The 16,313-nt window shown below is 44.4% G+C and overlaps 2 protein-coding genes across 7 annotated transcripts in view; one reads left to right on the top strand and one right to left on the bottom strand.

Annotated features, from left to right (window-relative positions):
• Window positions 1-6,480, bottom strand: part of HECTD4 (HECT domain E3 ubiquitin protein ligase 4) — a 67,388-nt gene extending 60,908 nt beyond the window's left edge. For all 6 annotated transcript variants that reach the window (XM_056504691.1, XM_056504687.1, XM_056504690.1 and 3 more), the window contains exon 1: window positions 6,036-6,480. In XM_056504691.1, coding sequence (XP_056360666.1) covers window positions 6,036-6,206 — 171 coding nt within the window. In that variant the 5' untranslated portion in view covers window positions 6,207-6,480. The remainder of the gene's footprint in view (window positions 1-6,035) is intronic.
• The window catches only part of ALDH2 (aldehyde dehydrogenase 2 family member), a 157,950-nt gene extending 141,972 nt beyond the window's left edge, over window positions 1-15,978 (top strand). Inside the window, exon 14 of the mRNA XM_056504699.1 lies at window positions 15,969-15,978. The gene's annotated coding sequence lies outside the window, so the exon portion shown is untranslated. The remainder of the gene's footprint in view (window positions 1-15,968) is intronic.
• Window positions 15,979-16,313: the final 335 nt, after the last annotated feature.

Raw genomic sequence — 16,313 nt, forward strand, 5'->3', positions numbered from 1 at the left:
ACAACTAGCAGTGTTTATAAAAAGTAAAATTCCCTTTTCTGCTACCTCAGCATTTGCACCCAAGCTTCAGCTCTGATTTGGGACTGATTTCCAGCCCCTTTTGGGGTACCTTGATATTTCTCTGTGCAACACCCAGGGCAGGCACCAAACCCAGCCCCACACAAACCTCCCCTGACCCAGCCCCTGTTCCATCACTCCCCAATCCAAACATTCCTGACTAACAAGGCTTGAACAGAATCAAAGAGGATGAAGAGGATGTAACAAACACATCACTTTGCCACAGAACAAGTTACCCAAGTAGCTACTTACATATAACTAAAAACTGTGGTATTAAATAGTTTAATTGGCACTATTTTAATTTTACAGTATCTTATCTTTACACATTATTCCCTTGTTTGATCTTTTAAATCGATTTTAGTCAATATTTTAATTAGAAAATGGCAGAGCCAAAGTTCAATCACTCTAATTGTTCTTTGACATCATCTTCAACATCCAGAAGCACAAAAGGTATCTGATTTTAGATTAACTATGGGGAGGTGTCACCTTTCCCACTGTATCCAGTATCTGTCCTTTAGCATCCTACTCCATGACTTTACTCGGGTAATTCTTCCCATTAAACAGAATTTTTGCCAAATCTGCTCCAGAAAGGAGTGGCTGACATTCCCTATTTTCAGGGCAACATGTTTCTCTGCTGGTAGTAAATACCAGACCAAGTACAATTAACACACACTAATATACATGAAGAGCTCTAGCCTGAGGTTTTATGACCCTATTAAGTAAATTTAAATGTGAGCTGTCACTAAAAGGCAATTTTTCCTCTGGCTACAGCTCCTCCTGCCCCTTGTCCTCTCCCTGGTGCTGGCACTGGTGCCTGTGGGGGCTGTGTCTTTTAATTCTGTTACCCAGGGAATTGAGGAGCAGTGAAGCTGTGTACAAAGAGGGGTTTTTATCCTAAAGTTGCATATTGGAAAGGGAAGCTTCTGAATCTCTCCAATAACATTTAATTCTTTCTCTCCAGAGTTCAACTGGCTGAAGTTCACAAGTGAGTATGAAGATGGTGGAACATTTATCAGGATCAATTACATCCCTAATACCCCTGAGTATAAAACATGCATTATTCCCATCTCACAGGAGGTACAAACCAGAGAGAAAACAAAAACAACCTCAAAATTGTAAAATATCTTTAAAAGCAGCATGAAAAATGTAATTCTATTACTTTGACCACCCACTGCAGGTCTAAGGTCATTTCTCTTGCACAGAGTTAACAGAGAGGCAGCACCACTTGTTTACTCAGCTCCTTTGTCTCTAGAAACACCAATAAAACAATGTAAAAACACTGAGTTACAAAAAGTATGGATTATTCTGTAAGAGAAAGAGCACAAGTGACAGTTTTAAAGGTACTCTGAAGATTGAAATACACATCCCAACTGAACCTGCTCCATAAACAACCCTGTGTCCCTGATCAGGGCATTTTCTGGGACATCCAGCACAAAGCTGCCTTGGTGCAAAACCCACCTGAATTTCCTCTAAAACAATTCCTAACCTCTCTCTAAGACCTTTTCCTTGCTACACCACGTGCCAAATATATAAGTATGTGTGAACATTTTCTCCCTGATGTTTTAGCAGCTGCTGCACTTTACACCATGTTTTAGTGTTGCAGTTAAAAACTACAAATCTCAAGGTTGTTCAGCTTTTTCTGCTCCAAGGAATTTTAACTTTACTCTCTTGTCCAAAGCCTCTGCTGAGTCCTGTGTGGAGCAGTGTAGGTTTTTAACTACTTAGCTAAAAGCAGAAGCTATTTTCTTTTGTGAAAGCACTGGAAATCTCATGGCTCAGAAATTGCTCTCTTTTACAATTTTATCCCAAATAATTTTTGTAACCACACAAATTTATGAAATAACCTTCATATCTCAGATGAATTACAGAGAACAAGCAAGCTGGAAATAAATGTTGTAAAATGTTGTTTATTTTATTTGTTCATTAAATATTTCTTTGGCTGTTACTCAAGTAGGAGGAAAAAATGGTTGCAAAAGGTAAAGAAAAATCTTTGTAATTTAAACATCTGAAAGTACAGATCACTGAATTAATCAGCTGCAACTGGTAACAAGATCTATATTTGGGAAACAGATTTGCAAAATCACCCTTGAGAAGTTTCCTAACGTTTCTCTACAAGGTTACCTAAAACACAATTTCAAAAATCCCAAGTCAGAGGCACAGTGGTCCATATTAGAGAAGTTTAATAAATCCCAAGTGCTGGCAGAGGGAGCCTGGAGCACTGAAGGGGATGCACAGGCAGGATGAGGCTGCTCCAAGGCTGCCACACGCCTGGATCAGCAGTTTGCAAGTCAGAGGTCACAACCCCAGGAAGGGTCACCCACTTAGGAAGGAGTCAATTGTTGACGGTGGCATTAGGGACTTTGAGCATGACAGAGGTGATGCTTGTAGATGGCAGGAAGGTCACAAGCAGAAAGGTTTGGGAAGCACTGACCCAGATAATTGCAGGGAACTGCTCTCTCCTTCAGCAATCAGGGAAAAGTGACAAAATGTTTTCCCTGGGCTGGGAGGAAAATGGGTGAAAACTTCCAAGTTTAGCAGAAACCTTCCAGTCTAAATGGTTTTATGGCAAACACAAATCAGTCACAGGACTGGCACATGCTGAGAAAAAAGCACAGGACTTCAGCTCTTCCACCTCTCTGTGGAGGGGCAGCCCAGGCCACACTGTTTATTTGTTTCATTTTTATTATTTTTTCCACCTTCCACTTGATTAAAGGTAACTATTTTCAGTGGAACCTGACTCTGTCTTACAGAACAGAGCTGAACAAGAGTCCAAAAACATGAGATGAGGACAGACATGATCCCAACAGCTACTGAGGGAGGAGCTGCACTCCAGCTCCACGGTAAAACCAGAGAGGAAGGTTCCCTGCCCATGGCACAAGGAGATACTGGAAGATCTTCAAGGATGATGTTTAAGATCTCTTCCAGGCCAAACCATTCTGGGATTCTGTGGTGGCTCTGCAGAGCCAGCAGATCAAATCTCCCTGGTTTAAGGGATCTCAGACAAACCCTGACCATGCTCCTGGCATTCCAGACTCCTTGGCTGGGAAGATTTTGGAAGTGCTGCAGTTCCCTTTGGGGCACATCAAGGAACAGCCACTGAATGTCCCTCCTGGACACTCTGTGGAAGCTCTGTCACTTAGGGTTGGCTCCAAGAAGACTTTGCTCTTTCCAAGATTTCTCTGTGGTCCAAAGGCTTCTGGAATCACTGACTAATCTCCTGACCCACACCAGGGGCAGCTGGTTCATGCATATCATTACAAAATTCTATCAATTTTTTTTTTAAAAAGCCCTTATTTTTTTGTAAATACGCACACATCATCACAGAAAAAATAAAAACAGGGCAAAAACCTCCACACCCTTTAAAACTCAACACACTCCTAGAACAAGTTACAAGAGCCTTAATCTTCTCTGCAACATACCACTAGAATATATATATGTATAAATACAAGTGTATACAAATATACAAAAAGATAAAATCAAAGTTGATTTGCAGCAAAAATAACAAAATAATAAGTTTTCATAAGCCTTTCTTGGCATAACACCAGCACTGTAACATTTTTTCCTCTGCTTCTCTTTTTATAAATAGACAGAACCTTTGAACAGAAGGACAAAGGAAACACATCCAAACACACTGACATTAGTCACCAATACAATCTTTAAAGGGATATTTAAGCAAAACAGACCAGAATGATACTTCTCCACCCAAAAAAATATCCATTAAAGAATTAAATATTATACATTTTTAATTAAGCACTTCAGCTCAGAAATTCAGCCAGGCTTCTGACCACCACTGATGAAGCACAAGAAGTGAATTAAAGAAGTTTCCTAATCAAAGCAGCAGCTGCAGCATCTCCTACCCTTGGCCAATAGCACATCCCAAGAGATTTGTGTTTGGACCATTTTCAAAGATATTTATTACACTGCAAGTAGGAGTAGAAAGAGTGTAAATGAGCTCTTGTGTAGCAGTCGATTGCATGGCCACACTTCAATCAGATGTGTGCACCTATTTCCACAAAATGGCTCCTCAAAGCCATTCCACGTCACCAAAGTAGCCCTTAGTTAAATAAAAACAGCATTAAAAAAGGCAGAGAAAATACAAGCTAAATATTAAACATTTGCACCACGTGAATTTTCATTTTTAAACCTCTCCCTCACTTTCAAACTCTAAACCAATTTGCAGATATCTGAAAAAGAAACTGATCACTTGTGATCATCAATTCTAACAGTGAATGGAAATAAAAGGCTTTAATAAGCTGTGACTTAATAATAAACATTAAAAGAAGTTAAAATCAGTACTTATCAAAAATAAGCACAGCAGCAAAAATCGTATTTAATTATTTATTTAAAAGTTTTGCACTGCAAACACAAACAACAGGAAAAGAATCTCTGGAGCAGGAAAAATTATGTGAATCAGTGGCACTGGATTGCTGCAACACTTGTTATAATAAATGTCATAAAGCACAAGACACAGTAGCACCAATTCCATTCCTATCTCTCCAAACAACTGGAGTTTTAGAACATTCCTAACACTAACAAAAAATTCTCCTGAGCTGAAGTGTTTTTCAAGTGAAGCTGTATTTCAAGTTTCAGGCTGGAACACACTTCTGGCCTGGCTGGCAAGATCTTAAAATAAGGTCTTGTTTGTTTTTTAAAGGATATCCTCCTTTCTTATGATATAACATGAAAAATGCTGTGGGAGCACATTATTTTTCCTAGCACAGCTTTTAAACTCAATGCTGCTTCTAGAACTATGCCATGGAATCAAAATATTTTCTTGCATCCAAGCTGCACTGAATGCCAGAGAAATTCTGATCACAAGAGAGAATCATTTCATGTTTATACACACAGAGATAAATCAGGCACCTTAAAAAAATCTCCCTTTTCCTGTTCATGTGGTATTTGCCAACATCCATTTCATGGGAGCAGCTGATTTTCCCATGCCATTCCCCAGTGTCCCAACACACAGGACAGAAAACGTACACTCTGCAGAAAATATCTTTCCTTAGATAAGGTGGGGGAAGTTTTCCCAAAGCCCATAAAGATTCCACGTCACTCAGTGAACAATGATGTTGTCAGGACTGCTCCTGGGTTCTTCAGACAGCAGCTAAAGCCTCACTAAAAGGGGTTTTTCAGCCTAAAATGCCTGGGAGCAAACAGAGCCCAGAGATAAAGCTCGGGCTGGACCTTCCCCTATCAGCTCCGGTGACAAAGCCCCTGTGTCATTGCGAGCCACATTGCCGGGGAGGAGGGTGGGGTGAAAGAGGAGAAGGGAGGCACACAGGGGGAAAAAAAAAAACAACCGTAGTCTACAAAACAGATACAACCCATAATCCGTGACATTCAGTCCTTCAGCGGCTCCTCCTAAGATAAAACAGCTGCACCGCCCGCCTGCAGCCAACACCACGGGCAGCTCTGGGGAGGTAAAACGCTGGGATGAAAATCTGCTCTCCTGGTTCCTTAAGAACGATCACTGTCAACAGCTGACTAAAACACCCTTGAGCATGTCGAATTACAAACCGTTTAAAAGTAACAGCAAGAAGACACAAAACCTTCAATAAAAATAAACGGGCCAAAGGCCACGCTGAAATCCGTGAGTGCAGCTCTGATTTCCAAACCGTATGGATTCAAAACAAGGAGGACGCACCAACAGTTCACCCTCCATCTACATCAGCACCTCACCATCCTCCTGCCCAGCTCCACTTTCATTATTGAAATAAATTAGATTGACTCAAAACAAGCAGAACGCCTCGACAGCGGCTGGCTCCGGACTCCAGATCCCTCAGGCGGCATCCGCATCCAGCATCCTCCATCCCGGCCCCCCATCCTCCCCTAGTCATCCTCCCTGCACCCCCATCTCCCATCCCCCGTCCTCCTCGCCTCAGGCCTCCGCTGCCACCGTGCCCCTCTCCCGAGGGCATCCTCCCGCTCAGCGCCCGGCCCTGCCCCGTCCCTCCCCTCAGCTCGGGGGGCCGCCTCACCTCCAGCTCGGTGTCGCCGGGCTCGGCCACCCCAATGATCTCGCTGGGCAGCTCGGCCAGGTCGGTGACCCGGATCAGCCCGTCGTGCAGGAAGATGGTCTCCTCCTTCACCGACAGCCACTGCGCCGAGTCGGTGGCCGCGGCCGCCGAAGCGGCCGCCGGGGACCCCATGGCGCGGAGGGCGGGGGGGCTCCGCAGGGCTGAGGCGAGGCGGGTCCCGCTACCCGCCCATGGCGGGGGCAGGGCGGGGGCAGGCGCGTCCCCAGCGGCCTGAGCGCCGGACAGCCGGGGCGCGGCGGGCAGCAGCGAGGAGCGGCGCGTTGCCACCGCGGCGGCGGCGCTCCGGGGAGCTCCGGGAGCCGCCGTGCCCGCCCGCAGCCCCGCGTCCCGCGTCCGCCTCACACACACCGCTGACAGCGCGACGCCATGTTGGGGGCTGAGGCGGGCCCGGCATGCACCGCGCGGGGAACAATACACCCGGCCCCCTCCCAGCCCGCGGGGCCCCGCCCCCAGCGCGGGACACGCCCCCAGCGCGGAGCTCCGCCCCCGGGCCGCTCCCGCCGCCCCGCCCGCACCGGCGGCGCCTCACCCGCGCTGCGTGTGGGTCCCCTCAGTGCTTCACCCGTACAGCCAGCACGTGTGGGTCCCCTCAGTGCTTCACCCGTACACCGCGTGTGGGTCCCCTCAGTGCCTCACCCGCGCTGCGTGTGGCTCCCCTCAGTGCTTCACCCGTACACCGCGTGTGGGTCCCCTCAGTGCTTCACCCGCGCCGGGCACAGCGCTTCGTCCTTACCGCGGGGAGTTTAGCACCGGGAGCACTCCCCTCAGAGCATCACCCCTCTCATTTCGCTCCCCAGCGCCTCACCCGCGCCAGTGAGATCGGATCGCCCGCACAGCGGGGAGTGCATAAACCGCACCGGGTGCGCTGCCCTCAGCGTGTTACCCTCATTGTGGGGAGCCCGGTGTTCGCCCCTCAGCGCCTCACGGCCATCGGGGGCAGCGGATCACCCGCACCGGGTGTTCTCCCCTCAGCGCCTCGCCTCGTCCCGCAGGGATTGCTCCCCTCAGCGCCTCGCCTCGTCTCTCGGGCATTGCTCCCCTCAGCCCCTCAAGGCCTCACCCCACTCCCCTGGCACTGCCCCGGGGTCTCACCCTCATGAACTGGCCGCTCCCTCACCCCTTCACCTCCCACCGCCCTTTGCCCGGACCGAGTGTTGCTATCTCAGTGCTGTTCGCCTCAGTTTCTCTCTCAACCCTCTTGGTTTGACTTACTGGGCCCCTCTGGAACTCCTCATTTCCCTCCAGGATTGATCTTGGTCCTTCACGTTCCCCTCAGGTTGTTTCCCCTCTGCTCACCCCTGTTTTGTTTGTCTCCTCACAATGATTTCCTTTTCTCCCTTCCCCTTGTCACCCTCTGGCAGGAATCCTGTCCCCTCTCAAGCAGCTTTTCCCAAAGGACTCATGAGCAGGCAGGTATGTCCCTTAAAATATGTGCCTCTGGATTTATGGATTCCAGGGGTTGCAACACCTCAGTATGTGTGGGAAAAAGGGATTCTCAACTTAATTTCACCCCCAGTTCCCTCAGACCTCACCCTGAATCCGTTCAGAGGCACAAAGTGTCACAGGCAGCTGTACCTGGATGTTCAGCAAAGGACGTGCTGCTGAAGACAAATGTTAATGAGAGAGATGTGGTGATAAATGTTAAATAGTTTTAGTGGATAATTACTGTGGGGATTCCCATTGCAAGTCTCTGCTTTTCATGGAACAGTGGCAGTGCACAACTGAACAGAGATAGAGCTCCATGCATTTATTTACCTGTTTGATCAGATTAAATTATTTAACATATTAGTGCATTATAACAAATGTGCTGTGCTATTGCAGGAAAAGCTTATTCAGAGCTGGAGTAAAACAAGAGTACCTTATATCCTATTAAATCTGATTGGGAAGAGGCATTTTTTTCCATGTAATGGATGACCACTCAACATAGGATGCATGCAAAGCCCTTTTGTAGCCCTGATTCAGCAGTGTGAGCACTCACACCATTGTGTAGCTTGTTTTTGAGGCCAGTTCAGTTGACACAGGGTTCAGGTAAGTTCAAACGAGCAGTAATTTAGAGATCTGTGTGATAGCTCTGTGCACTGTTTGGTAGGACATCCCTGCTATTCATGTGCTGGAGAGTAGAAGAGTCTGCAGGCTTGGTTTTATTCTAGAAATAGATATTATTTGTCTCTGTGCTGCAGTAATTTTTGAACAGGGAGAGTGTGCAGAGCTGCTATCAAAAGTTTTTATGAGGGAGAAGCTTCATGGGCATCTGTTATTTTTGGTCAAGATATGACAGAGAGAACAACGGCTGCAGATGGACCCTGATCCTCCTGTGGGAGCCCTGGGAGGACTCAGAAGAGAAGGAATGCTGAGATTGGAAGATTTTGTGGCAGGTGGGATGTGGCAGCTGAGTTCTGGCAGGGGAGATAAGCCAGGCTCCTTGGAGCAAGGGAAAAACTCCTGGAGTTGGATTAGTCACAACATTTCATGGGGAGACAGCCATGGGTGTTATTGTTTTGTTCCCAGAGTGGGAGTTTGACACTGTTTTCATTCATCCACACGTGAGAGGAATAGAGGGAGAGAAGCACAAAATGTGTGTGCAATTTTAGTGGGAGTAACATTCCAGCAAAAAAGCATTCCATCTTTAGATCTTGTGGTACTATCATTGTGCTAGTCGAGTCTCTTGCACAAAATAAACACAAACAGCAGAGCTGGGAGTCAAATGGGATGTTCCCTTCACAAGCAAGGTGAAGGACAGCAGCAGAAGGGGTTTGGATGTATCTGTTCTCCAAAGGGATATTTCACAGGCTGAAAATGCTTTGTCTGCAGCTCTCCTGTGCTCTTTCCAAGGCCTCCTGGATTGCTTTATCCCAGAGGAATGTGGCTGCCACAGCAGCTCCCAGATGGAGAATCCGTGTTTGAGATGGCTGTGGATCCAACCCACTGCCTTGGGATGCAAGCCAAGGCCTTTTGCTGGATTGAGGAGCTGCCTCAGAGCCAGGAGAGGAGAGTGAAGCTCTGGAAGCTTCCACAGCAGGTGAGGCACTGAAGTGTGTGGTCACTGTGCTTTGTCCCTTGTCTGGGGGCTGGTGACAGTTTCTCCCACAGGATCCTGATCCATGTGGGTTTCTGTGGGAAGTAATCTGAGCTGCCCCCAGTGAAAACAGCTCCCTTGGCTCTGACCTGCACACTGTGCAGATGTTTTGGAAGTCTTCCTTTTAGCCACATCTGTGTGAAGTCTTCCCAAGCTGAACAGAAGGGATATTCACCATTTTATAGTTATTGATTTGCTTATTTGGAGTTCTTCTGAATTCTATTGACTTGACAATTCAAAGTTTTAAAGCAGTTATTGAATGAAAGCAATGGAATAAAACTGAGAAATGTACCCTATCCTGCCTCAGTGCAGCTAAAGAAAAGAATTACTGATAAATGTAATTTCCTAAATTATTGAATTGCTTGCCATTCAGGAATTAAGGGTGTGTTGTACAATTTATAAACTTACAGCATGGAATGCTGATGTAGCTTCCTACATGGAATTTTCAGTACTAGGGCTGTACTGGATGCAGCAAACTCCATGCAGTTTGCCTGGCATCTGCTGCAGAAGATGTTGTGTAATGGAATGAAAAAAATATCATATTTGTGTTCTGCCTGTCACCAGCAAATGTCAACCACTGCAACTTCAACGTGCAGTCAGAGGGGTACAGCAGCAACTACAAAGAAGTCTTGGACTACTTTTTAGAAAGACTTAAAAAATAGACCAGAATAACTTTGTGACACAGATAATCAAACTGAAGGAGTAAGACCTTCAACTTGTAAATATGCTCCTACAGAAAACCAGTCTTTTGCTTCCATTATTTTGCATTTTTTCTATTATTTTGGAGCAGATGTTGAATGTTCTTTGAGCTGCTGTGGTTGCCTCTGCCTCTGGTGGCAGGATTTTAGGATCAGCTCCTTCCTGTGCAGGTCTCCTGTGTCCTTGTGCTTCTCTGGACATCACAGATACTGAGATTTAGCAGAAGATGCTGGTGGTCTGTGGGCAAAAATTCACTCCTGAGAGCTGCAAATGGAAATTCCCTATTTTTACTTGAAATTTGCCTATTATGTAATGGGATTAAAAGCAACATTGTCTCACCCTTCAGTTTAATTTTACCTTAACAGCTATTATGTGTGGGGAGAACTCTTTTCATCCCAAGGCTTTGCTGTGCATCTTTCTGTTCATTTAGAAATGACACTTTCAGTGACCATTGTGGCACTAAGAAATGTGTGAAAAAGAAAAACAAGTTGCTATTTTTATGTGGTCTGCACTAACCAGATTTGCAGACCCTGAATCCTGACTCCTCTGCCTGGTACTTGTTATTTAGGGAGCCCAAATGCCATCATTAATAAGGCCACTACCCAAGGAATACTGGCATTTCATGGCACATTATCTGGGATTAAAAAATACAGTTTCTCCAAGTAAATCTTAGAAAGGACTGAAGTGGAAAAAAAAAAATCAGTGTTTGATAGAGGAGAAGGAAGAAACTAGACAGTGAAATAAAATAATTTCAAACCTCAGAAATGTATTTTAATTACAAAGGGGAAAATTAACATTTTTCTCATTTAGAAGAGCAATAATTGGAGAAGATTGCAAAGTGGGCTTGAAAAAGGAAGAACAAATAGATATTTTTATTAAAATTAATAAGGATTATAGGCAACAAGAACATGAATCACTACCTTGCAAACATGGCCTTACTTAAATTGAACAGGAAACAAATGTAAATTATGGAATCACAGAATCTGGGAACCCTGGGATGGTTTGGGTAAGAAGGGACCTTAAACCTCATCCTGTTCCAGCCCCTGCCAGGGGCAGGGACACCTTCCCCCATCCCAGGTGGCTCCAAGCTCCACCCAGCCTGGCCTTGGACACTCCCAGGGGTGGAGCAGCCACAGCTTCTCTGTTCAGCCTCGTGCACTGCTGAATTGTCTTTACCTTTAGGGAGTTTCCTAATTCAGAACTGGACCTGTGCTATTGCAATTTAACCCTTTCCATTTACTTTTCCAGCTGTTGCAGACACAGAACAGTTTCTTTCCTCCCTCTGCTGTTGTCTTCACCCATGAGGGCTGTGACCTCCTCCCCACCATCTCTGCACTAAATAATTCCTGTCCTTTCAAACTTGAAAAGTTGGAAACCTGATTTTCTCTGGGATTTCCTGCTCCCTTGAGGTGCTGGCATTTAACAGTGCTTTCCCAAATCTCAGGTTTCATTTTGCTTTTTCTGGAAGTACCTAAATGCTGCCCATCAGTGAGGAAGAGTGGTTGGGAGCTGAGCAGATCCCTGAGTGGTTGTCCTGAATTTCTGAATCTCAAATGTCTCAGAAGACTCATTATTACTATCCAAAAATAGGTAGGTTTAAATACAGCTATTCTGTGCTGTTTTAAAATCCAGCCTCTCTGAAAACTGGTGCAGTAACATGAGGGATAAATAAATGAAAAAAGAATCTGGTACAATAATCTGCTCAATATTGTAAACATATAAATGTGACAGGGTGGAATCTCTGGTTTCAGATTTACCCCATCTTTTACTTAAAGTTTTATTTAAAACCCTTGGAAAGGGTTTTAAAATAGGTTTTAAAATATCATAAACTGGTTTTCTCTTAGCCTATCAAGAAATAATTTGAGTGTCTACGTTTGTAATTCAAAAATTTTCTCTAATTTCCCAAGTGAGTTGGTTGAAATCCTAATCCTGTAATCCCTGGGGATTACACAGGGGAAATTCCAGAATTGATATCCCTGGGAAAGTTCTCTCTCCCTACCTGGACAGCTCCATGCACTCATTGGTCAAAGCTGAGATCTGGGTACAGCTTCACAGAATATTTATTAAAAATGTTCAATCCTAATCAGAATAAAAAGCTAAAATGTTGACATTTGCAGTGTAACATTCCAGGGGGAAAATACATTTTGGGACAATTTTCTTGTCCAGGGCCATGTTGGAGAGGGCTTGGAGCAACCTGGCATAGTGGAAGGTGTCCCTGAAGAGTCTGAACCACCAGGACACCAAAGAAAAGAGAGAAAACAGGATTTGAAATGAGGTGATGTTTGAACTTTGATCATCTTTGTCTTTTACTTGTAATTCATAAATCATATCCAAGAGTGTGAAATCCTAATTAGCAGCTTTGCACTGGCATTCAGCACTACCAACCCTTTTTCCTGACAGAGGAAGGCAGGGCAGTGAATCCCTGGCCTGAGCAAATGTCAGTCTGTGCTGATTTTCTCTTCAGTGGTGACAGGCATTCAAAACAAAGCTAAAACTGAAAGCCACTAATTGAGAACTGAAGCCAAGCTGTGCAAAGTGGAATAAGTGGAATGGTTTTCCTCTGGGAAGAGCAATTTTGCTCTCTGTGTGGTGCTGTCTTGCAGCTCTAAGTGCTCCCATCTCCAAAGGTGCTCTTCCCATGGAGCCTTCCTCCCTCTCCTCTCTTTCTTGCAGCATTCCTCTTGCTCTATCCAATGTCTCTTTCCTCCATTTCCAGCCAAAAATCTGCTTTTAAAAGAAGAATAACTGTTATACAGTAAAGTCCCAGTGAGTGAAAAAGCTGACAGGATATAAATATGAGGGAAACAAACAGAAGAGTCTGGAGATGTGTGCTGTGGTTTGGGATGATACTGATTTATGTGAGAGGAGCAGTCCTTTTATGTTCTCTCTGACTCACCTATTTTTCCCTTTTTTCCTCCCAGCCAGATGGCACAAGCCAAGAAAGGCCAAATAATTCATCATTCCACATTTAGGCTGGACTGGCCCTGGGGTGAAGCCAGGATGGTTGAAAATCTTTTCATGCTGCTACAGGCAGATTTTCTTCCTTTGTGGTGTGGTAGAGGTGAGTTTATGGTGCTGCAGTGGAATGTCCTGTGCTTATAAAATCCTGCTCCTGACAGGGAATAGGAATTGTTTTATAAACCTTCACTTTATGCTTAACAACAGCACAGTGTTTCTTAAAAAAGAACATCACAAGCAGCCCACAGAGAACCAGGAGGAACTAAACTTCAACTAAAATAACCCCACAAACAATCAATTAATCAACAAGAGAACCAGAGCAGTGCTGTCAGTCACCAGCATCCCCCTTTTCATGAGATTATCATTTCCCAGAGAGGTGACATCAGCCCAGCCCTCCTCCTGCAGCTCAGGGACCACGTTTTATGTGCTGGGCTCTATTCTCTTATCATGTGGCTCTTGATTGGGCCTGACAAACACATCAAAAAGCCATTTTTTAGACTTGATTATCCAGTCTGCCCAGGCTTGGGGTGGTGGCAATTGAATGACATGAAAAGTTGAAGCTCATGGTGACAGGATGGGAAGAGTGATAGAAATTCTAATGAGAATTATAAATCCCCAGGAGCAGCTGCACTGCCTGGCTCACACTGGGACACCCTTCTCAGGCACTTGTGAAATCAGCAGTTATTTCAAGGGAGCCCAAACCACACAATTTGTGCTGTTATTTGGATTATTTTAATTCTATTTTTTATTCAAGCTGTCAGGCAGCTTGGGGATTAATGGGTTGTCTGTGTTAAAGGCAGTTACAGAATGATGTGAGACATTGCCTTGATGAAGTTCTGTTTAATTACAAAGCAGGCAAGTCTTTCCTGGAGTGTTGGATTAAATAAACCACACATTTTTATGCTCAGTGCTTTGACCAAAGCCAGGATTTGAACAAAAAAAATCCCAATGCTCTTGAAGTTTCTCTTGCATCAGCAGCCTCAAAAGGCAGTTTTCATTTTTCTCTCTCTGTGCTCCTGCTCTGGGCATGTGTTTGGCTTTTCTCTCTTCCACAAACACAAAGCTTCAGGTTTCCAGTGGCCTTTTTTGCTCTTTGTCAGGCCCCAGGGAAGCCATGTGGATGATGTGCAGTGCAAGGAGCTCTGCCATGTGCCTCTCCTTTGAGCAGAGTTGCTGTGCTTTCAGTCCCTTGATTCCACAGGGACAGTGTTTTTGGTTTTTTTTGGTTTTTTTTTTTTTTTTTTCCTTGAAGGAAGAATTCTAGTTCCCCACCAATTTCTATGAAATTCCACAAAAGAGGTTTTCCTTTCTGCTCAGCAGGGTGCTGTCATCAGAAATTTGAATGGTGCCATCATTTTGAGGGTGTATAAATTTTTTTTAGGGCCTTATTCTGAAAAATGCCCTTCTTCCCTTGTGAACCAAGGACTGCTTTTGTACATTTTATCTTGGATTTTATTTCCTCTTGTCAAAATGGCCATTTTGAACAATAGGATCCCATATCCAGCACATGCTAATACTTGAAAGCCTTAATTTTGAAAACAATTACATCCTAAAGCATCTGTCAGTCAGTGGAAAACCTCTACATTCACTAGAACTGACAAAATAGATGAAGATGAAATTACTTCTGGTTTAAACTTTATTTTCTCCATGAGATTTAGATCCTTATCCTCCTTGGTGTGTTTCTCTGCATCCCACTGGATTGTTCCAATGGGTTGCAGAAATTATTTTACCTTTATGTGGTTTCTTGGTGTTCTCATGGCAGTTTTTGACCTGTGCTGGGTGTCACAAGGCCAAAGTGCTCAGCAGATGTAAAAAAAAAAAAAAAAAAAGAGAGGCTGGTTATGATCATCATTAAAAGCAATCTGCAGCAAAGCACCAGGAAGTGCTAATTGGGCAACTGCAAAAACTCCCAATGGCTCTAGAGTCTGAATCTTTGAGCTCTGCTGTCCTGTACAAATAAAACAGCCTAAATTCTGCAAAAAAAGTCATTAAAACTGATAAATAGGACAATGAGAATATTTATTCTTTGTGCCACCTGTGCCAGTCTTCAACACAGCACAACTTTTGTATTTTTTAGTTTGAAATGTTGATATGATCTCATAGAACAAGATCAGATTAATGGATCAGGTCCCTTCTCAGTGTCAGGCAAGCAGAGACTACTTATTCTTTTATGTACTTCAGAAAATGGACAGAATTGTTCCATTTTCTGAAGTTGAAAACACTTCTTGAGACCAGACATGAGAAAGTATTTCTGCTTTCTGCAGTATGTGAGCACAGACCTCTCTGAAAATAAGTGACTTGCTCAGGATCACACAGAAAATCAATATTGCTGAGGAAAAAACAGTGAATTTCTTTAATCTCAAGTCTTATTTTGACTACTGTGCTTCCTCTCTCCTCATCACTATTACAACTAATAAGTATTTATGTCTGATAAGAGTGTGAACCATGCTTAGGTCACAGAAGCTGCTGGCTCAGTGTGCAATCCATCATGCAAAGTCATTTCCCCTGAGATAAACACTGAAATAATGGGGGGGAAAAGAAGATAAAGTGAGCAAATAAAGCCAGCCAGCTGACAAAAATGGGCTTTTTGACTGACATCTGGGAGAGGGTTAAGACTGCTCTGATTTAAACACCCCAAACAACAAACAAATTATTAAAAAGTAACTAAATTAAGAAAAATGTCCTGGTTGCTGTGTGGCACCCATGTCAAATCCCACATGCAACCATCCCAGACCCACCCTCTGCAGTGACTCAGGACTGCCTGGCTTTGCTCAACCAGTGGCTTCCAGAACAAAACATAACAAGGACTATTATGAATTAAGATCCTTATAAAAATAAGGATTTAATTGCTCTAATTGCTTAAGCAGTGAGTTGTCAAATGCTCAGTGCAGACTGCAATGCAGGAGAACTGGAGAAATCCAATTAACAGGCAAATAATGGCTGGGAACTTCAGTTCCTCCTCCCAAACAGGAGCAGGAGTTCTTCATGGTGTATCCATAGGATTGGCATTTATTTGATTATTCTTTATTGAGCTCGTGGGGACATCCACTGTGAATTTCTTTGCAACAGTTCTGAAATCTGAGGAGAGGGAGGGCAGGGATCACGTGGAAATTTGCTGGGAGAAAGAAGTTCAGCCTTTTCTTCATGACAAGGTACATCCTACAGCCCAGCCAGTCCCTGGACATCTGGGAATTTGGCAAATTTTCCTCACCACTTGGCCCAAAAGCTGTGGGAGTCCCAGAAAAACACCTTCACACTCCAGCCAGAGTATCCTCTTTTAATTAAGGTTAAACCCAAGTGTCACAGCTGAAATGGCACAGGTAACTGTTCTCTACAAACCTGGCACTGGAAAGGACTTTGTCTTGCACATCAGCCCAGTTTCTCCTGAGGATCCTGGTCCCAGAAAGATTCTCACTCCAGAGGCAAAGGCAGGGCTGCCTCCCTGAGCCCACTGCCCACTGTGGCAGCTGGACAGAGCCTCACTG

The sequence above is a fragment of the Oenanthe melanoleuca genome, chromosome 15, assembly GCF_029582105.1.
Source record: "Oenanthe melanoleuca isolate GR-GAL-2019-014 chromosome 15, OMel1.0, whole genome shotgun sequence".
NCBI classification, from domain to species: Eukaryota; Metazoa; Chordata; class Aves; order Passeriformes; family Muscicapidae; genus Oenanthe; species Oenanthe melanoleuca.